Raw genomic sequence first — 23639 nt, 5'->3', positions numbered from 1 at the left:
TTATTTGAAGCTCGTCAAACTCTAGAAAGTATAGGCCCTCACCATAAACAACATGCTCAACAAACCACAACAGAACAAACCCAGATCTAAACTGGCTCGGCTAGGAAAAATGCCGCACCGCTTTTTCAAATGCAACCCAAAACCCATCCCCAGAAGCCTTTTGAGATGTTACAAACAAAGGCGTAGATCGGGCAGTAACTCAAAATGTTGGAAACGCATCACTGATCCAGAGTGTAAGATTTGAAAAAAAAAAAGAGGCTCAAACCTCTGTCCTTCTGACGACTCCCAGACATAAATGATATTAAAGTAATTAGTAATTTTCCTCTGTGTTTTTCCCCATGGAATCTTTTATGTGGAGGCTGCAGTAGGTTTTAATTAGTGGCTGAGCTTTATTGGGTGGCATGTCAAATGTGAAAAGAGGAGGCTGGAATGGCATGAGATTAAAAGGATTCAGCAACACGTGCGAGGGAGATGGAAAACACTCCCTCTCTGGAAAAAAAAGCCCAGTGTGCTAAAATTTTGCACATTCATTCAGACTTGAAAGTTTTTTTGTTTTATGTTTTTTTTTGCAAGACTTTATAATGAACAGAAGAACAGATAAAAGATGATGAAGAGGTGGGAGTGAGGGAGGTGTATGAGTGGATGAGCGATGGGGTCATGCAGATTATCAGAGGTGGAGGCAGAAAAAGTGGAGAAGAAGCAAAGTGAAGTGTGCATTAAGAAAGTGGTTAGCTATTCATGCTGTATCAGAGCGACCAGAAAGCCAGAGAGCTAAGGCCCAGGGCCTGTAAACTCTTGAAAACCCACGCCCCAAACGAGGTGCCAAGCCACAAGAAGCATTTGCGTCAACTGGGAATACAGAGAAAAAAGGGACGGGGCCCTTCTAATTATAGAGTCTGGAAACGGAAGCGCAGGGTGATTAGGAGTTGAGGCGCTGCGGTCTGTTTATCTGGGAGCTTCCTCTCGCTCTCAAACCCTCTCTCCCCACACTCCTCTCTTTCTTTCTTTCTTTCTTTCTTCCTCCTCTCTCTGTTTTGGTCGGGCCCCGCCCACCCAGTTGCTGGAGAGTCTGGCCCCTGGGATTCTGACAGATGAGACTTGGCCGCGGCGTTCTGGCCGTGGCCGGCGTTTCTCTTCTGCTGATGGTAGAGTCTGGGCTCCAAAAAAGTAACAGCTCAGAAAGGCTGGAGAGCTTTGTGAGTGCGAGTGCCCGAGGACTGGGGCTTTTGTGGCCTTGTTGAAATACAGGGGCCCTGGCCGAGAGGCGTCAGTTGGTTAGCCCGCGGGAAGGCCAAATTAAAAAGTAGCTGAGCAGCTCGGCGGGTGAAAAGAGAGGGTTTCGGGGAAACCAGAGGCTGGCCGGAGCAGGGTTTGACACGTCCTATTTATAACACCTCGTCCCAGGGGTTACAGTGTTATTTACAATGTTTTAGTACCAAAATCGCTGGCACACGCACTTAGACATGCGCTAAACTGGAAGGGATGACCTCTAATTTGCCATGTGTGCGAGACATGCGTCCTTATGGGACATGAGGGAAGTGATATAATCATTTCCATAAATATCTGCTTTTGCTTTCTGTTTTTTTTCCTCCCAAAAATCTTTTTGTTTTGTTTTGCTGCAGGCTTTACTGTCCCATCCCTGACCATCCAAACAGAAAACATCTGCTCAATCCCATTAATAGTGGGAGGATGTTTCATTTACAAAGTGGTTGGGCTAGCTTTATTCTTGACAAAGGCAGATGGGACGATGGAGTGGGAGAGAGAGAGAGAGAGAGAGAAACACAGAGAAAGAAATGGAGAGAGCAACAGAGGGCGGTGAATTCCCTACTTGGCAACACAAAAGGCCACAACAAACTAGTCCACTTTTTAATTAACAACACTAGGCTCAAAAAAAGCTTTGAAAATCGGGAAAATCTCAAATTATAACCATGTGGAAGGCATAAAGCTTACAAGATGGAATACTTGGGGAATTCAGATAGCTTTACTGTTACCAGCATGCATAAACTTCAGAGCAAATGAGCCCAACACACAAATGAAAGACTATCCATCGTAAGACGAGGCTTTGTCTTCAGAGCTGGCAGTTTTTTGGGGGTGGGCAGGACTGTATGTTTGTTTCTGTATACACTTGCACATATGTTGGGCATACACAATACAGCGTCGCTCTGCATTCTAATTTGCACAGCTCAACAATGTATTAGTGCTGCCATGGGTACTATGACCACCTATGAACCATTCACATTCATTCATCCACCTACCGCGACGAGTCCACCATCATTACTATCCACCTACCCTATCCACTTATCAACCTACTTTTACTGTTCATCTTTTACTGTTTGACACTAAAACTCTTAAGCCTGTTGAATTCAGCCAAAAAATGCTTAGAAGTCCCCTCACTGGACCGCTAAGAGTTTGGCCTTCTAACTACAAACTATCCTGATGGTTACATGAGTAAAGTAATAGATTAATACGTATGTGTCCTTTTTGTAACCAGTATAAATTTTGCTACTGACTTCAGTGCTAATTGAAGGAGGGAGGAGAATGTCCTACTAATCCTCTCAGCACCACAGGACCATACTAATATATTTTCGGCTGGGCAGCAGGGTAGGTATTAGGGTTAGTCGAATGCTGACATCCAAAGCCATCCGCCTCTAATATCACACAGAGGGTGAAGTCTAACTAATTACATATATAGTGTAGAACTTATAAGCACAGACTAGTCTTATTTTTATCTTACATTTAACCTGGAGTCCAGACAAGTTATTATCTATGTGTTATTATCTCCCTGGTTTTTAATTAAAAGTTTTAATGTCACATGACCTAAACGCTGCACCGGAGCTTTTTCTAGTCTGGCGGCCATCCGACCAATAACTAATGTTGGTGCCAGATACTGTGTAGATATATGAGGAAAAAGTGGCTCATCTCATAATAATATATCAGATGAAAACCCATTCTGGATTATTCTTATATATTAAGAATTGAGAATCTCTGTACTTGAAATGTAATTGTTGAAATGTGGGAATTACAGGGTAATTGTTCAAACACATTTTGACAAGGCAGGAAAAATGAACAGTCAGCCAATCAGGCAAACGAACAAGCCAACAGTTTATCCAGATTATCTAAACCATTTGGAAGCAAAACCAAAAATGAGTGCAACCATTATGTCTGCAATAATCTGTAATTGCACAGGAAAAATGTGTGTCCACCCAACAACCGCAAGTAATATAGGCTGATGTTACACCAGAAAGTCAGCTTGTAAACTTTAATGGATGTTTACAACTGACAGTTTAGGTAATATTTCATGGTTGGCCCTCTGTTTCCTCTTCCAAGTACCGTAAAAACCGGTGTATAAGTCGCACCGGTGTATAAATCGCAGTATATTTTGGAGAGAGTCATGCTGGGAAAAACTCTTTTCTATTAAAGACTGGCTTATTTGAATGCACCAGTAGTTATTCATTTATAAACACACACATTTACTTTTATTTGAAACACAATTAAAACACACATATTACACCTGAATCATGGTTAATGGTCCAGTAATGATTTGCCTAACTGAACTGGACCGGTATATTACATCTGACCGGGTTCGGATAGTCTTTTAAAATAATATAGTAACTTTACATAATATTGCTGTCAGTCGGGTCAGTTCGGTCTGTAAATACTGAAACATCACAGCAACTAGTGTCTGAAATATCTCTGATCAAAACACAATCATTTTTCTGTACAACATACAGCAGTAACGGTTCATCAATAGTCTATCTATTTTCATTAGCTGCAGACACAGCTGGAGCATGCATGTGCTTGGTAAGGCTGTTAATAGGACGTTATAGTTCATAAGTGTGGACGCTCACATCATTATGTTTAAAGTTATAGTTATCATTCTTAGTGTGGACGGCCTTTTACATTACTATAATCATATGCAGATCCAACCTCTCTCTGTGTTTTACTGGTGGGTTATACACTTATATACCAGTTTTTACGGTAAATATCACTATTGTGGGGTATTATGTATAGAAGACATTCTGTACTTATTCAGCCCCTCAGTTCAGCCTCTGTCTGAAACAGACCGTTCTAGCTCCTGTCTCTGAAAGGGTCTTCACCCCAAAGAGCCCACTCTGTTTTGATTGGCCAGCTTGTGGAAGCCCCTCAGGAGACCCACCAGGTCCGAAGGGGCCATGTCACCAGACCATGAAACAACTATAGTTGTAGGATTTTACTACTTTTTTCTTGTTCATTACTGACAAATGTCACTTCTCAAATACATATGTACATGTTTGAGTCAGAGTGAGAGTGGACAATGTGAAAAACACATAGAAAAACCTTAGCAACAACCTTAGCAACCGAGACTATGGAACAGACGGCCATTTATGGGCATGTGAAACGAGCTGACATCAGCTTGTTGGAAAATGAAGAGTTGAGAGCAGGTTGAAGGCCTGGCTTTTGACTTGAAGTGGGCATTTCTACATATGTTCACCTCAGGTTTTGGAACTTCTTTATAGCTTCTTTAAGGCCTGTCAAATTGCATTTCTTGCCCCGTCCAACTTCTTTTAGTGATGGCCCCATGCACCAAGACCTCAGCAATTAACTTAGCAAGAATGACCTTATCATAACAGATGAAAAATAGGGTCTAAGTTGTACAAACCTGAATTACTCATAAATATAGATATTAAGGACTTCTGATGAAGATATGATCTGAGCAGGACATTTTGTTGCTCTCTAGTGGGCAAATTATGTAGCAGCATCACTTTTGCTAAATGACCTTTTCTTTGCATTTACATGTATTGCAATTTTACCTGACAACGCTGAAACATCAACAATATTATTATATTATATTTAACTTCTTCGATATTGTGACAATTTTGTATAACAACAAAAGTATGACTCTTAAAAAAGCAAACATAATTTCTAGGTAGGGAGATATTTTAAAGACATCTGTTCAATTAAAGATGGAACTCTGGGTGAAACTTAAAATCCTTATTCTTCTAGGTATAAAAATGGTCAACGATTACATAATAACATACTGACACAAAAAGAATGTTGTTCAGATCCTCTGATAAAAAGGGAAATGACAGTAACAATGCTCTAAACATGGAACACTGCCATCTCGCTGGCTAGTAAAATTATCTTGAATCCCTGAACTTCATCCAAACTTCATTCTACAGAGGAAAAGAAGGGCAGAGGCAGGGAAGGAAGGCAGAAATGAATGGTTGGATTGAGAGAGGGTGCAGGCTGCAAAGAAAAACAGAGCAAACAACAGAGTGAAAGAAAGGAGGAAAAGGTGCTTATGGTTCATTTGATGTACAGCAGGCTGAAACCAAGGGTTGTGTTTTCCTACGCGCTTCACAGGCAGACCACCTGCGAGCACTTAGATATTAATAGATATGAAAAAAGGTGTGTGTGTGTGTGTGTGTGTGTGTGTGTGTGTGTGTGTGTGTGTGTGTGTGTGTGTATGTATGTGTGTGTATGTGTGTGTGTGTGTGTGTGTGTGTGCTAACCTAGCTAAGAAGCAGCCATTAGTTTGATATTACTATGCTGGAACGCCGGCTCTTTTAACAGGGCAAAACGCGGCTGGCTTTAAAGTTGTGCCGACACACAAGGGGCAGGAACCATAGCGGTCAAGTTCACAAAGCGTGACTGTTCTCAAGGCAGAGCTCCAGGCTTGTTCTTTCATCACCTTAAGTGGAAAACACACCACTTAACTCTGTTTTTATGGAGCATTTACATATTTGCACACTTCCTGCTGGAGTTATTCTAAAGAGGAGAGGTTTTTTATTTCTTCATACACCAGAGGGACATCTAACAGGTACAAAACAGGATAACACAAGGAGATAAAAACATTAAGGGAGCCTCTGTTCTCACTTCACCTGCAAAGAGTTCATCTGCCAAAAGCCACAACTCCCAATTTCCTGCAGCTAATCCAAACTCCCAGTGAATCCCAATACATGGACTTGGTTGTCTTTCCGAGGTTTCCCAACATGAGACAAACATGTTCTCACAGCAGCTTAGAGAGAACTTTAACACCAGACCTCTTTTGAAGCCATGTTTTAAAAAAGCCCCAAAGCAAATTGCTCCACAATCTCCTGATAAAGAATTTGGGACTGTGATCAGCACTTAATCCCCTTTCTGAGCAAACAAGCAGACAGTGAAGCTCAAGAGGTAAGCTCCTTGACTTTACACGGCTTGTTTTAAATTTCTAAGAGTTCTTTTTTCTTAACTAATGAAATCCCTTTAAACATTCACAGCAGCTTGTCATAAGCAAGATTTCACAGTGCTCCTATTGTCCTCTGATTTAAAAGAAAACAAAAACCGGAGGGGGAGCTTGTGACATTTCTTTTACAGGCTTGATGAGTAAATTCACTTAATTAGAATTTAGATTTTTGCACAATGTCAAAAATGTCTAAATTGCAACATCAAGATATTTTTGTTATAACACCAGCGACCGCAAAATCTTGTGATCTCTCCGTCAAACTAACAATGCCCTGCTCCATCTGGCAAATTAGCTCACAATCCTGAGTCACAAACAGTAATGTAAACTGCAAACGTGGACATGCGTGCAGACTGTGTAGTTGGAGGGTCTGCAAAACGTGCCACTGGTGCAGCTCTGTTTTGGGATAAAAAGAATAATGAAAAGCCTTAGAAGTGCTGATACAGGACACTACCTGTTATTTCTATTTATTAGTATTTGTATAAGGAGTTGTGTTTCCATGACACTCTTGACATTTCCCACAAAAACTCAAAGAGACAGTAAAATCAAGTAGGCAGACTGTCTTCACATTTACATCCTTCCTTTACCTTTAACATGTTGGACACCATGGGAGATACATACAGACCACACTATTGATTTTGCACATCTTAAAACCTAATGTGCAACAGGCATTGGCATTTAGTGAGTACATTCATGCTCCCATCATGATGTTTAAATGTTGGTTTTTACTTCCCCACTGGTCATTCCTCTATAGTGTCTACAGTATGCTGATATACAGCTCTTGAAGTAGCAAATGTGTCAGTTATTTGTTCCATCACACATCTTTATATCCCCAAAAATTAAACAGAATAGTAAATTGAGATTTTTCGGCTGTGTCCATGTCTTAATTCTGTTCCACGGAGACTCCTGCCAGCACAAACAAACCAGCTCTGTTGATGGGAACAAAACTTGCCAACACAACCCTTCCCCACCAACCACCCACCTACACACATACCGTAAAGAAGTTACAAATGACCTGCGTGTTAACGCACTGTGTGGGCAGCGAATGACTCGACACTGCTGAGGTGTCTGGAGGTTTGGTTAGCGTCAGCCTCAAGGGAGAATGGGGTGAGTCTTTCTCAGCCAAGCTTTCCAGAGGCCGTGACTCATGGTCAGTGGCCGAATCCAAATATTCTCCTTAGCTCCGGGCATGTAGCAACTTAATACTTTCCTCAGATGAATACTGTATTTAGCATTATCTTTTTTTTCTTAAGTCTCTCCATGGGACTATACTGGACTACTGTAGAGAATCAGCCTCGGTTATTCAATACCTTTGATTTATGAAAGTGTTGCAGCATTTTGCCACCAATGTGATACTTTAAAACTTAAAGCTTTTTGTTCCCCCCAGAATTATACAATTTAGAAAAAATCATCAATAACTTTGGCCCCTGATGTTTTTCTTGATGTCTGTTGTGGCTGTAAATTTCACTTTTTCATCAACAGCTGATAGATTTGATCATTATAGTGTAAAATCAGTCTTCATAATGAGTTAGACAGTCTAGCATTGCATTACCCTGTAAAGATTAGCTGTAGGGATCTTAGCAATGCACAAAGTTAAAAGCTAAAATAAAACACTTTCTGCTTCCAAAGGCTGTTCACGCTGATGCTACTTGCAAAGTACTTCACCTGTCCTTGTTGTGATGCTGCGTTGGAATAAAAACAAATGGAACTGTTTTGCCTACAGTTGAATAGACGCGGGCCTACAGTATATGTCTAAATTTTAGATGTGGCATGACCGCACACAAAGTGAAGAGCGGTGAAAGACCCAGTGGGTGCCAACACACACAAATTCACCCGGGGCGGCGTTAACTGAGGCAATGATGAGTCTGCGTGAGATGAAAAATGTTTCAACTTGAGCGACATGCTGCAGCAACTTGCTCTCATCTATCTTTGATGAAACTACTACAGAGATTTAAAAAAAGTGGAGAGACTGTAAGGAAATGACAGAAAGAACTGGAGGTCCTTGCTAGCCTGCGTAGTTAACGTAGAGCTAGTAGCTGTTGGTAAATTCAGCTTAATATATGTACTTCTATATGGAGTATGGGTCACCCATGGCTTAGCAGCACTCAGGGCTCAATACACAGTCTCTTTAGTTGAATGTTTAAAATGGGAGAAAATAGACTTGAAGCATAAAAATATGCTTTGTTTCACAGTTTTGCGCGTACAGCTAGAGAGGTATAGCTATACTGATTAAACTTTGTTTACAGTGATGACATCAGACATTATTTGGTGGAGCAAAGGCTCTGGTTATCTTTATATCAGATTCCTAATACTGAACCCCAGATCTGGCTATTGATACATTTGTAAGAACTGTTCCTATAAAATCATTCCTTGCAACTGCACCATTTCCACACATTGATCCATATCACAAAGACTGGCTAATATATGATTGTGATTTAATTGTCTGTGTCATTGCTAAAATTGTCAGTTAATGACTTAATTTACTCTTACATAGAAATTATAAAAACACTGACCTCAGCTTTGACAAAGACATCACAAAAAAGTCAGACTTTTGTAATGTTGGGCAATATATCTAACATTAATAACAGTGATCATGATGTTCATGTAAAACACAGAGTTGGAAAAACCAACTCGTTTCATCCCCAGTCAAAATAATGAAAAGGGCAAGGCGGAGCTGTGCAGAGTAGCTGTTGTAAATCACGTCAGGGCATGGTTATGAGTACTAATTACTATCTTGGTGTGAAGACACAACTCAATCCGTGCTAAATGTGTGGCTGTAAATGTGTGGCCGAGTGGAGCTGCTTGTGTGTGGGAATTCCCCTCGTGTTCAACATGTGCGTGTGGGTCCAGGGTTTTTCGGCGACGGCCTGGTTTCCTTCACACATCAGTAAGATGGAGAGACAGAGTTATTACACCATGGAGAGCTGCCTTCACGGCACAGCTGCCTCAATGGTCAGGCTCAACGGGCCAGGCTATTCATTAGACTGGCCTGTTACTAAACCAGGGATATGGTTTATGGGACAGTTCCGTGTGGGGAGAGATTCAGTCTTGATTCAGCTGCTATTACTCCTGGCTTTGATGGGGTATTCACAACTTCCATATTCAGAGCATTCAGGAGGCAGCACAAAATGATTCTGTGGCAGCCTACTGTTTTATGAGCATGAAAAAGGTAATGAAAATGTAAAGAGATACTTCTTAGCACAAACTGTATCCAGTTCAAATACAATTTATTTGCCTGACTCATAGCGAAAGTACAGGCAACAAGGTAGCTGGCTAATTCACTTTTACTACTTACAGAAATCAGTTCTACGGTACGCATGTCAAACATCCATGTCTGACAATACCCATGTATATAATATTATGCTTTTAAGAGAGGCTGTCAAACAACACAGCTGTATAAATAACCAATATATGTAGACAGTGGTGGAAAGTAACTAAACACATTTACTCAAGATACTTTATTTGTAGTTAACTAGTGTACTATAATTCCTATGGGAAATATTGTACTTTTGATAACATTAATTTGAAATGTATAGTTCAAGTCACTTTGCAGCTTAATTTATATTATATAATAATAATATGCTTTTTTTCTATAGCACAATTCATGCATAGAAAGCAACACAAAGAATCTAAAAGGACCTAGCAGGCATATACTTCTAAACCGTATGATATGAAGACAAATGAAAGAGCAATACAAAGATTTTTTAATTGCAATAATGTGGAAAATTCTCGTCTTTGTCAGCACAAATATCACTGCGTTCTGTACGCGCCGAAACTGACCAAAAACTTTCTTAGACACCAGACAGAGGGGCGTCACAGTAGTCCAGCCTTTTGCACATCAACCTGGAAAAGAAACCTCTGGACTCTGGAAATATTCCCTAAATGGTAAAAGGGCATTTTAGTCATGTTTCTGATGCAGCGCCCAAAGTTTAGACCACAAAGCCCCAAAAACAAAAAGAAAAACTACTTAAAACTGTCAAAATGCTCTTTTCTGAATGTCTATGTCTATATCTATATCAATCTAGCAAACATCACACTGGATTGAAATTGGTGGTGCTTTCAATACTAATGTTAATCTAACAAAATAACAAGATAACTTTACTGACTATTTCATAGAACATTATGATTAAACAGTCAACTAAAAATGTAAATATAAATGAAATTATTTAGTTTTAATTTAATTTGATTCATTTTCTTTTCAGCCCTCAGTAGTATCTGAGCTTCCTTTCAGGCTGTTTGACCCCAATCATCTCCACCTATTAAAGAGTATAAGGACTGTTGTCTGTAGTCCAAGAGGCAAATCTCTGGGCAAACAAAGTCCACAAAACACTGTTGTTTTGTCTGACCAAACAGTACAAAACCCAAAGATATTTAATTTTCTTAAAGAAAAGAAAGATTCATCATTTTTGGTCCACTGACTACAGATAATCAATCAATAAAAACTGTTTCAGATATTAACATTCACCGTTAACTTCTCTTATCTGGACTTATGTGCCTGGACGATATGTGGAGAGTTAGTTGAGGTGAAACTATAAGGAGTTACAACAGTGATATAATTCTACAAACATGTCAACACATGAAATGAGGTCTCATCCTACTTTTCATTTTGATACTTATGGACATTTTCCTTTTCTAAATAAATCTAAATTTCAAAATAGAAGACTTGCAACTTTTATTTCAATAAAGAATGTGAATAATTCTTCCACCACTGCACATCATACATGGGACTAGAGGAGGACTGCAGAGAAAGAGGAATGACTAAGACTACAGAGTCAGAAGGTGGTGCCTCGCATGGTTACTGAATCAATCACTCCATCTAGTGCCAGTCACAGTCAAAGAAATGCACAAGTTGTTGGACAATATCTCTGTCATCAAAACATGAGTGTATTTTGACCTTGGAATCATACCTAATAATCAAGTCAAGGATCGTTAAGGACGAGTGAAGAGGACGAGACGTGAAAGAAAACAAGCACACACACATTGCAGCTGTTAAAGAGAGCGCTTTGCCACTGCACTTCATCTGCGTCCCTCTAATTACACCACTAGGAATAGATCCACAGATCCACCGAAGCACCGCAAAGCGCCAGCCGCCACACCAAGAACTGGCGGCCACCGGTCCGCCCTCTGTAGAGCCTCCAACACACACAAGCCACTGGGGTTTCTTACATAACTCTTCCCAGCCAAAACTTCTGGGCTTTCCAGGACCTGCTTGAGTCATATCATTGTTCCCTGCTAAGTCTATCTTTCTTGTTTCTGCCGTGTCGAGCTTGACCACTGAGAAGGGAGCCTCGGTTGGGACTAGGAAGGTAGTTCAAGTAAAAGCCGCTTCCCCTAACTCCTTGGAAAGAGCTTGCTTCGAGCCAGACCAATGAACCCGTCAGTCAGGATTTGGGTTCTGATCAAATCAAGAGTCCTCTAATTATGGGACACTCCGCGGCAGCCAGCTCAGAAATGAAAATGAATAAGAGAATAAACAATGATGAAAACAGTCCAGCAATCACAACAAGGGGAAAGGAGTAGCGCTAAGCTTGTAAGAATCGTCCTAATCTCATTACACACCCTAACTGCAATGAAAAAGGGCAAATCTGTGTTTTTTGGCAACACTTCTGGTCCTGTTTGGGGCTGCAATTTAAATTGTAATGTATTAGCCTTGTAGATTTGCTTCAGAGTAAATGAGTCAGAAAGATTAAATGTGTCTGGAATTTTGATAGTGACACTGTCCTGTGAAAAAAGGCTCACAGGGGGGGATTCTGTAGGCTTGCTGGCTCAGCATCTACCAGCACACTGAAACCAACTACAAGGTTTACTAGATTTTGAGAGAGCGCTTCTCAGAAAACATAGATAAAGTGTTTATTAAAGCTTGACTCGTAGAGCATAAAAAGGTTTTTAAACAAGCTGGAAGACAAGTGGATATATTGTCTTTTTATTCCACACATTGTTCTTCCTCATTAAAGCCTGGCACCTGCATCACCCACAATACAACTCCACCAAAAGTTTGGTCAGGGATTTGGGTGTGTTATGTTAGTAGCAGCTACTGTACCCTGGAGCTGCTTAGCCTCAAGCGAAGATGAGGATAATAATTATTTTTATTTTCAATTTTTCAAACCCTAACCCTGACCCTAAGTGATGCTGACTTCTGACTTTATCAGACTTCCCACAGTTCCCTCGGACTTCTTACTACTTTTTTTTCACACATAAATTAAACAGCTGTATCAACACCATCTCCACTTCCATAATTATCCTTGTTTCATCTTTTCAGATTTTGCATGAAGGTTGTTCTGTCTTCCATTAAGTGGTCTTTAGTGCTAAATATTCTAATGTTATACTTGCATAATGAATAAGTAATGAGCTGCTTCCTTAATAAGTCGTTCTAAATACACGCATATAATAGCTGCACTGACCCATTCTGTTATATACTGTTTTGCTTCTACTGACAAACACAGGGGAGAAATTAAAGCAACTAATATAAAACTTGAGCACATTTACTTTTAAGGGTCTTCTCATGCCAAAACTGTCACCACACTGGGTTTGTATGAGGGTTTTAGATAAGTGGAGGGTGGGGTTAGGTGGGGTCTAGACATCCATATCTCGTCTGTCCTTGTCTGCAATATCATCCTGTTCCTGCTCAGACAAAGTTGCTGAGTTCAGTCCTGAGTCTTGGTAAGTGAAGGATTCTTGAAGCTTGGAGGTCACGGGGTGAGAGCCATCTCTCAGCAGCTCCTTTATTAACTGCACATGCACACTCAACACACACACGCACACAATGGGCATAACATACTTAAACACACCTGCTTGCTTACACGCGTACACGGCACCGCGCTGAGAGCAAAATACACAAGTGAACACGTGAGACACGCAGAGCGATGAGCTTCCCTGTTCACACTTACAAAGCATCTACTGTCCCCTTCGTTTTGGGGTGGAGGTCAGCAATGCTAGAAAAGTGGAGAGGGATATGTCAAGGTAAAATAATGTGGTGAAGAGGGAGTGCATGATTTGTACATGGGAGCTAATTTCAACATGCTGACACACACTTTTAGAGTACAGTACCTCAGCACAAGTTCAAAAAGTGAATATATTTAGATTTTCAGCTGTCTAAAGGAACTTGATTCCACCTCAGCATATCTACTAAATAACAAGGTACTGACTCATGTTTTACACACACTGAGGTGAAAATGAGTTACCTACAAATCTTCATATCTCTAGTTATTTACTGCAGGTATATAGGCAGTGTATAAAACTCCTACAGTCACAACTAAAATAAAGATATGCAGGAAGTACAGTACAAATGTTACAAGTACCTGGGTGTCATTCACCTGCAGCACAAACATAGCCATGGAGATCAATACGCTCCACTGTAATAACACTTTTACATTAAGCTGGAACATGCATAGATGAGCAGCCTTGATCATTACATGCATCAGGCAACAAATATTCAAAGTCCCCAGAGGATTCATTCTAACAATTTTGGTGATCCTCTGACTCTACTAGAGCCACCATCAGATCATTCTTATATATATCTCAATATCTACTTGATGGGTGGGCAAAACTTGGCAGAGATATTCATGGTTCCCAGATTATGTATTCCACTGTTTTTGGTGACCCTCTGAGGTTTCAGGGCTTTATTGAAATACAACTGGTGGATGGTTTGCTGTAAAATGTGGCTTACAAATTCATGGTCCCCAGAGGATGAAATATAATAATGATGATTGAACTGATCTGCTGACTTTCCATCTAGTGCTATCATCTGCTCAAAATTTCCTTCATTCCAATACTTTGAGTTGTGACAAAATACCTGCAAAACTCTCAATCCCCCCTCAGCCTGCACGTTATCTTTAGTGCTAATTAGTAAATGCTTGCATGCTAACACAGTGAACATGGTAGTCAATATATCTGCTAAAGTCTTGTTAACTGATAACTGAGATTGTTTTTGTGGTTCTTGCATTGGTTCAGGTGAATGCCATATAATAAGGTGAATCTGTTGAAAAGGACAGAGCTTGGACAGAAAGCGTGTTACAGTCTGGGGGGAATGGAATATGAAAGACATTTACAAAGAGAGTCTAACAAGACATTATCACATGGGATGATGGGAAGTGTAGGATCCTGTGTTTTTTGTTGCTTGACCCAAATTAGGGCCTAGAAGTGATGATCTCTTGGCATCTGGTGCATCTATCTCTTTAGTCCTCTTAACTTTTGATAATTGAAAAAATAAACTGCTGTGGTGTATTTTATAATCCATAGTCAAACCCTTCCTGCTGTTTAGCCAGCACTTATTATCTATCCAGTATTGTTTAGAAGTTATTTTTTATAGAAACTAAGCTAAAAGGTTTATCTGTGAACACTGTAAACGTGTTTCAGTCTCTGCCTATAATTGAAAAGTAGAAAAGGAGGGACCGAAATGCAAAATAAACCTTGGAAATACAATATAAATGTAAAACATCCACTCCGGGTGCATAGTGGTTTCATATGTTGCCCATTTATTATACGTGACGCACTGCTTGACCCACATCGGCTGCATGTGTCTTGAGTAAACGGCTTGATTCGTGTATGTTGTAGGTCATCAGGATTGGTATAAAGACATTATGAGGAACTCTAAACTAAGTCCAGCTTCATGACATTAAAGCGGTGCATAATATAAACACAAGCTCATTCGGGCCTTTGGGTGAGAGAAGTGGTTTGGGACAGCCTGTGAGAATAGGTGGCCACATGTAAGCCAAATACACGTCTTTATTAAAACCTTGGGTTCATCGCTCTGCTGCTTTCTATGACTTCTGAAATCGCATACAGCTTTCTCACTTCTTCCTCAAAAAATGTGTGTGTGTGTGTGTGTGTGTGTGTGTGTGTGTGTGTGTGTATGAGTGTGTGTGTGTGTGTAAGTGTGTCTTACCACTGGGGTTGAATTGCATGCAGGATATGGGTTTGTCATGAGCTGGGAAGTGAGCCACAACTCCCTCTCCGTCCGAGTCCTCACTCACCAAGACCTGGAGAATACACACACACATGCACACACACACACACACACATGCAGAAAGTCCAAATCATTTTCTAACAATGAGAACATTAAACCCAGAGCGGGATTTTCCCCCGCTCCAGGATTTCTCTTCACATTTTGGTTTGGTCTGTAGCATCACACGCTGATATCATCACCACAATGAGCAGCGTTCTTTGACATCACCCCACACTGCAATGGCTGGACATTGAACTCCTTTCTGAATGTGCCATTGCCCTCTTGTGGATAGAAAAATAATTAGCATATTACCTGTTATGCAGGAAATGGACAGATTCTTCAACAATATTCTTTTCTGAGATGCTTCAAAGGGATTATGACTCATCTGAGCTATATTTTAATGTTAATATACAGTAGTAGTCCTTCAGTAAGAGGCTACATGGAGAGCAGTGTGGATGGGGTACAATACAACACCAGAGACAAGAATATGGACAAATTTACTTTGGCAATAATGTGGCTTTTCACATGTGGCTTTGACAATAGCCCATGACAGCGGGTTTTCCCATAAACAGGCTGAAACTGGCGTCAAATCCAGCTCTGGCTTGCTGCTTCTCAAGCTTGCCTCAAAAAATGAAATTATAAGTCACTTTACACAACGGGAGGCTGCTCCTAAATCTCCATATGAAGTCTTTTGTCAAGACTGGGACGCATTGAACAAAAGCTGGGTCCAGACCAGGAGCTGGCAGAAAACGCCTTTAGTCACGAAGAGAGATTAGAAATAAGCCTAGACATGAGGCCACTTTGTGCACGACTCTCTCTCTCTCTATGTGTATATGTGTGTGTGTGTGTGTGTGTGTGTGTGTGTGTATTAGAGAGAGAACATATACACAGGGTTAAATTTGGCCCCAGTGTTGCATTAACGATGTCAGGAAGGCTGGCTGAGCCTTTTAAATAGGAACTAGTCCAAACAAGAAACAGCCTCTAAAAACTAAAAGGGCTTCGTCTCAGACTACAAGCAAGAAAATAAGCAGGGGAGAAAAAAAAAAGAAAAAAAAAAGGGGGAGAACAGAAAGAACAGAAAGAGGCTGGTGACATGAAGCAGATCACTTTTATTACGGTGCAAGCAGACAATGTTGTTCTGTGAGGGAATCCTGCTGGAGCCCTTTGAAACAAGAGAGTCCTCCAGAGAACCGAGCCCTTTCCACAGGGGAGAGAGTGCGCCTGTGTGTTATGAGGCTGCTGTTCCAAATAAGGAATTTCAAAGAGATGGGAATATCCTGCGCTGCTACACTGACACAGGAACTCGCCTCTATCTTATTCCTGCCTTTCCCCATTCCTCCAAAAATCACACCCCAGCCTCCATCTAAATTCACTCTCTGCTGCCCCTCTCCCCACCACTTACCCTCCTGCTCCCCCTTTCACCCTCCATTTCTCCTCGACTCCTAGCTTTCCCCCCTCCCCTTTCCTCCCCTCCTTGCCTGCCTGCCTGGCGTTTATGGCCAGTGTACGGTTACAGTGCTTCGGCCGGTGACAGAGTGCAGGCCTGCTTCTGAAGGCTTAGGTCCAGCTTATAAGACAACACACTGGCTGCAGGGCGGCTGCGGGTGCGGTGGAAGAGAGAAGGAGAAAGCGGCGAGTGTGTGTGGTGACTACATCACTGACAAACTGTACTATGTATGCTAACACGCCTCATTAAAAATGTGACAGCTACTGCAATGTGATTAATCATGGTTTGGAGAAGCTGAGGAGAATTAAGGGGATAAAAGCTTTTAGCGTTTCTTAGGCGTTAAGGGGAGATCCTGCTGAAGGAAACTGGAATGGTTCAAACCCTGACCAGGGTTGGATCACTATGTTGGTATGTATACTTACTGTACTCAGGTATAATGTACCCTGCTGGGTCTGTGTAGAATAATATGGCTAAGAACAATATACAAAAACTTAACTTACCCACCTTACAATTTGTGTACTATAGATAAAGATTTTTTAAAATCTTTAAAAAAAAAAAACTTATACAACAATACAAAAATACAACATATACGGCCAATCCAAGTATAGGGTCTATCTAGAGATATATTGTAATTATTAATAACAGACATTTAAACACAGGCGTCTTTTGCTGTTTTGATCATTAATTAAACTAATACATATTATGTCTACATTACTTTAAGGCAGGTGTGACCCAAAGTCATTAATATGGGTTCAAGTTTAGCATTCAATATAACATATAACCTGATTAAAATAATGTTGTGATGGTTCTTTATTGTTCTTTATTCGGATCCCCATTTTCCTATACTTAAAAGAAACAATTTATATAATATGACTACAGCTGTAAGGTCATTAAGTGGTGTTTCACTTGTTTTTTAAAGCTTGTTTTATTGTGTGTTTTAGCAATCTGAGCTGGAAGTGAGTTCTATGCAACCATTGCTCAATACAAAACTGTACGTTGCTTAGATTATGTTCTAGATTTAGGAACTGTGGAGTATGATGATGTAAACTAAGAATAAGGAGTGTGCTATATTACATATTGTTCATGACAATGCAAGCATGATTTTTTGTGATAAAAAAAAACTGCCATATCATCATGATATTGATAGTGATATGAAAATGGCTTGGCGAAAATACTCGGCAGTATCATGATTTATAACTTGTAATTTTGGGGTAAAAAAACATATCTTATAGGTTTAGAAACCTACTTCTCACTAACCTCCCACATCCTTCATATAAATGGCCAAACAGAATGTCAAGACCTAATTTGGGATCCGGTGCGCTCGCTCAGCCCTGAGCTTCCTGTGAGGTTACTGCCCGTCCAGACCAACAGCTGACTGTTTACCGAGCGTCTTTGCTTCCAAGAGCTGCTAAAACAGACAGAGCTGTGGCTAAAAGCTTGGCTGTTAAAATATGCAGCAAAATCTAAGTCACACCTTTCAGCCAGCTATGTGGAGTGAGGTGAATGAGCCTGAGTGTGCTCAGGCCACCGCCAAAAAAAAAAAAAAGAAGCCAACCTCGGAGATTTTTCTGTTTCCCGACAAGCCGCAGAGGCCATAGTTATGTTTACCTGGGTCACACTTGACAAGACCAGAGAGGCAGAAACCCAAGAGCAAATTGAAGCCAATTTAATCTTTGGTGAGTGTGTGTGTGTGTGTATTATGTATATTAAGTGTATACATAGGGTCTATTTGGGGGGAGTAAGTGTGAGCATTTAGAGGGCTAACCAGTAAAGCTGACACTCTATTAAACGAGGATGATCACCTGGTAACAGTTTCTGGTTAACCACCATCCAGGATCCAAAAAGAACAGTGAATGAGGTGGGAGCAGTTTCAGTCTGAGGGTTTGCAGGGATGCAGAGGGGGAAGCTGTGGAGTTTATAACATCCTAATCTGTTCTGACCTACAGTTCAACAGTCATAGTGAAACTGAAGAAGCTAGAACTTGCTCATCACTGTGGGAAAGATATCATTGCTTCACACTAAAATAACCAACTGAAGCTATAAACCTTTGAATATGTCAACTACATGAATATAATTACTAATGTAGTGCCAACTTTACAACTGCCGCACATATACAATCCAGAAAAAGCCATAAACTGTCTTGGTGTAGTGTTTCTTATACATTTTTCCTTTTCCTCGTCACTCCATTAAGATTAAGCAAGAGTGAAATATAAGATTTATTTATTTTTTCTTTTCAGGTGAAGCCTTTGTCTGTCAATTAATACAATTTGCAGCAAATGAAAGCAGGTGTTTCAAAGTAAAACAAAAAGAAAGGTCATGAACTCAACAAAGAACTTAATCTATAAGCTTTGACATTCAGGATTTAAAGAGTTTAAACAAATTTGCACACAGAAAACTACAGATCAGTTTATTATTAAATCTGATAGCACTATAGTGTATTTACATGGCCATGTTGTTCTGTACATTTCCAGTGCGTGCTACAGATTACCCTACATAGAGGTCTTCAGTGCTTACATTTAATTTGCCAGGAAACTAACACATAGAATAGTTATTGGAAATCATTTAAATGTGAGAGCACTGCTGTATTATACTATGTGAGTTTTCATATCATGACTAAATGTTAACTTGGTGTCATAATATTTAACATTTCCATGACTTTCCATAACTATACTGAGGTGCTTTCTCAACATTGATGGAGGGGTGAAGTATTTTTCCAATCAAATCAATGAGCTCATTAACAATAACAAGTGAGAGCGGAAACATTCAACTGACCTGTCCTTCTCCAACACTGTGTGTGTCAATGATGGTGACCACACCGGGGTTGTGGGGGCTGCGGCGGCTCGCACTGTGAGGTGTGCCCTCCTCGTCTGGAGTGCCTGCTGGAAGAGTGCCTGCCAACTGGGTTACAACCTTCCCCACCATGGTCAGACCTGTCTTTAAAGTCTGTGGAGATAAGAAACGATAAGACAGGATAATGAGAGATTGCTTAACTATAACACCTGTTCTTCACAACTGCAACACTTTATTTTATATCATATTCTGCATGCATGTGATATGCTGCAGGTTACAGTTACTTGGTTTGAAGCCTGTGCAGGCAGTGAAGATGTGCAGGAGAGGGTGGCTAAGTGCAAGTTTGTGTGTGTGTGTGTGGGTGCACAAGGCTGAGGGTGTTCACTTGATGCCTGTTGATAAGTTGTAGTACTGATGACTGCAGTACTACAATGTAGCACTGTAGCCTCCGCCAGAGACACCAGTGTGTGCGTGTGTGCACGAGGCTCCTCTGTGTCCGCTTAAGGTCCAGCCAGGGTGTCTGGCTCAAACACACCTCTGTGGCTCGATTGAGGGAAATGGATAGTGCTGCTTAAGTGGAGTCTATCTCACCTACTACACTGTCTTTGCCTAATGGAGTCCAATGCGTGTGACTGTGTGTCTCTGTGTGTGTAAGCGCCAAAGGGGCCCCGGAGAGCCTAATCAGGCATTCAGACTAGGCGGCCCTGTCAATACAGCATGGCGCCTCGCGTTTGTTAGGTCTGAGGATCACCCACTGTCTCTCTTTGCCACTTGGCCAGGCACACTAACAGTGTCTGCTGCCTGTGTGCGTGTGTGTGCCTGCATTTGTGTGTGTGTGTGTGTAAATTGCCAGTAGAGTCATCAATTATTAAGTGAGGCGTTTGGCTCCTAATTGATCAACACTAATGTGTTTTCTAATCACTGCAGTTGTGGAGTTCTTAGTGGTAGTCCAAACAGGGGCTATTGATCTTCCTGTGGGGAGGGAGGGGGTCTGGAGGCAGAGCATGTCTGATGGCTGACAAAGGCACATGAATACTCACACACACACACACACACACATACATCTACGGCCTGATGTCGCCATCTAAACAAATTATAACCTAATTTGTTTAGAACCTAATTTATGTGAAAGGTCTTTCTCGATCATACACCCGGCAGTGAAAAGAAACAGGATTGATGTCATACACAAATTTGACGTAAAACAGCAAATTTGGAGCAGCGAGCCCAATTGGACGGAGCTGTTGCACTCTCTCTCTTTTATCTTTCTTAAAACCAAAAGCCATTACACTACCCCCCCCCCCCCCCCCCCCCCGCCCCTTTTTTTTTTGATTCCATGTCTCTGGACGTCAGCACTAAGAGCCAGCGTGTCGCGCCACAAGCCAGAAGGAGATACCTTGTCATCCATATTGAGATATATGGTCTTAAATGAGGAGAGGGCGGGCAAGCAGACTGCCTGTCTGCATATCAATAACCTACAGCCATTGTCAACCCTTTACCACTCTGCTAACCTGTTAGCAACACAGTGGTTTTGATGTATACCATCATTAGCCCGCTAATGAGACTTCTCTCACGCTAGCTGTTAGCACTCATTAAGTGAAGGGGAAGGGATAGCTTTGCTCTTTGTAAATCAATTAGCCCTTCCTCTGGGACCAAATGGAGAAACAGACTAGAACCATATGAGGAGCTAGCTAGTTAGCATGGATTGGCGAGTGGCTAAATCAGAGCGGGAATCAATATCACCTGGTATCAAAGGGGGCTGCTGGCTGTTAGTGAGCCATCTCCCCTGTGGAGACGAGTGAAACAAAACCAGTGGAGAGAAACAGATTACAGTGTGAAAAAACAGACAGGCAGGTTGATGAAGTGTCTCATAAGTTCGGTCCTAGTCGGCCAGGCGGGCCAGGTGGATCCAATGTCAGCACATTTACAGATGGTGTAGGCAGAGCTGGAAATATTGTATTATGTGCTGTTTTATTCGAGGAAGGGCTTGAGACAGACCAAAGGACTTTTAAGATGGATTGTAGCAACAGTCTGAACATGAGAACTCATTTTCAAATGTTTCAAGATTTGAGGGAACTAGTTGATTCAGTCCTTCTGTTGTAATACATGGGTGAGGATGGATTTAAACAAAGATGGAAAACCAATTCAAAAACACTGAAGGTTACTTTATTTGTGAACTGTGGTCAATGCTTTCAGTCTCAGCATGTTTTCCCCATATTTTGTAGTTGCATTGATGTCCAGTAAAAAAAGATTTTTTGATGGCAGCTTTAGGAGCTAGTGTTGGCTGCAGTTTACCATGAACAGGGAGGTCCTCTGGTGGTGAAAACATCTCTGTATACACTTTCACAAATAGAAAGCAGGGGTGAAACAGTTCACATATTTATTTGGAGTGGTGCGTGACTTTTCTTCAGTTCAGCGCTCCGTGTCAAGTCAGTAATTTCAGTAAAATTAGCTTATGTCTCACCATGCATAACTTGAGTGTAAGTTGAACCCTGAAAAGCTTTGGAAGCGTGTTGTTTTTTTCTCTCCCGTCTTGCGGCCAGCTAAACCATGGTAGTTGAGGGACTAGCCATGGTTGTCACTTAGGTCTATCATTCGGAAGTATTGTGGTTTCCCAGTAAGTTACAGTGACACTGGAGAAAGAGTGGTGGATTGGACAAAATCTGTGTGCTGACATTGACCAATGCAAAGAGTGCAAAGTTTATTCATCCAGGAATAATATACTACATAGTCAGCTGTTCTAACCACTGATGAAAAGACTTCCAGAGCAACAGAGACTTGACAGTGTAATTAGAAAATACAGCAAGTCTTGATTGAATATAAACTGTTAAACAGTATGTGTCTTAATGTACATTTGTATTTTAGAGTTTGAAAGAAAATGCAGGTTAGACTCTCTCATTCTGTAGTAACAACAGAGCATTACAGAGTGATATTGAATAACTTACAGCTATTAATCCACTACTTGATATTTAAATGTTGAAAAATGAAACACAATTTGCATTATTTTCCTGCTGTACAGCAAACATACTGAACCTAGGCCTGTCATAATAATTACATTATCAACTTATTGCACAATAACGTGTGTAATTATCATGTCTATACTGTATGGACTCATATGATACATGGACATGACCGTGATCATTTTTTTGAATTCAGTATTGCTATACTTCACATTAGCAGCTAAGAGACTATTCATGTCACATTGGCTAAACAAGTAGTGTCCTCCATCCCTCACTGTGTACGTCCTGAGTGGAGACTGTAGAAGAATTAAAGGGAAATAGCCCAGGCTACAGAAGAGTAGCACCTCCTCTCCAAGACCCCCCCGCCCCCCGCATTACTATACTATTATATTATCATTATATCAGTGGTATAAAATGATCTTCAAATGACAATAATATTGTTTATCGCAATTATTTCTGAGACAATAAATCGTCCAACAAAAGTAGTTATTGTGACAGGTTTAACTGTACCATGACCCTAAAAAGGAGTTGTGCATCAAACCAGGAATTTTCTGCACCACTCCCCTGAACCTGCACATCAGCCAGAGTCCCTTAAGACAATTAAAAATAACACGATGATACTAAATTGTTGAGCTGTCTAATATTTTTATACCACTTCTATGCTATTAAGAATTTTTCATAACAAAAAGTTTGGGAAAAATAAAATATCATAGCAAAAAATAAATCTATTTGTAAGTTTGTGATGTCACTTACTTTGGCAGCGTTGATCACTGTAGCTGTATAGGACTGTGCATTGTCACCGCAAGCTCCTCCACGAGACTGGTGACATCTGATCAACTGCAAAAAACATTTTACAGATAAATACAAGACCTGCAGTGTAAGTCTAGATGAATGAAATGGAAATTACTTATTAACCCTGATTTCAAACATTCAAAAAGCTCCCCTCTTCTCTATTTGGAAGGAAATTGGTTGCATATTTAGCAGAACTCAATACACAACCCAAACAGCCAATCAGCACTGATTTGAGTAGCTTTGGTAGCTTTGTCCCTGTATTACTGTCACTGTTCAAAAGCTAGATTTAGTCATTTCTGGAAATCCTTAAGCAGTCACACAAACAGTGGCCCCACCTGTCAATTACTTGAGTGGACCAGCACCAAACACTATTATACATTAAAAGTATTGCAGAGAGTGCAATAGAACATTCTGGGGGGGGGGGGGGGTTGTAAATACTTAACAATCCCATTAAGCGGAAAAAGAACTGAGGACTCCTGTGCATCTGTTGATTTTCAAAATGTTATC

The 23639-nt window shown here is 40.8% G+C and overlaps 1 protein-coding gene across 1 annotated transcript in view; it reads right to left on the bottom strand.

The window, feature by feature from the left end:
• Nucleotides 1-23639, bottom strand: part of bcas3 (BCAS3 microtubule associated cell migration factor) — a 359279-nt gene that overhangs the window by 295578 nt on the left and 40062 nt on the right. The window contains exons 11-13 of the mRNA XM_053321422.1: nucleotides 23094-23177; nucleotides 19366-19536; nucleotides 15087-15180 (exon numbers count right to left, since the gene is read on the bottom strand). Coding sequence (XP_053177397.1) covers nucleotides 15087-15180; nucleotides 19366-19536; nucleotides 23094-23177 — 349 coding nt within the window. The remainder of the gene's footprint in view (nucleotides 1-15086; nucleotides 15181-19365; nucleotides 19537-23093; nucleotides 23178-23639) is intronic.

The sequence above is a fragment of the Scomber japonicus genome, chromosome 6 (assembly GCF_027409825.1).
Source record: "Scomber japonicus isolate fScoJap1 chromosome 6, fScoJap1.pri, whole genome shotgun sequence".
In the NCBI taxonomy this organism is placed as follows: domain Eukaryota; kingdom Metazoa; phylum Chordata; class Actinopteri; order Scombriformes; family Scombridae; genus Scomber; species Scomber japonicus.
Note: the sequence above shows the minus strand (reverse complement) of the source record. Positions and strands in the feature narration are given on the sequence as shown.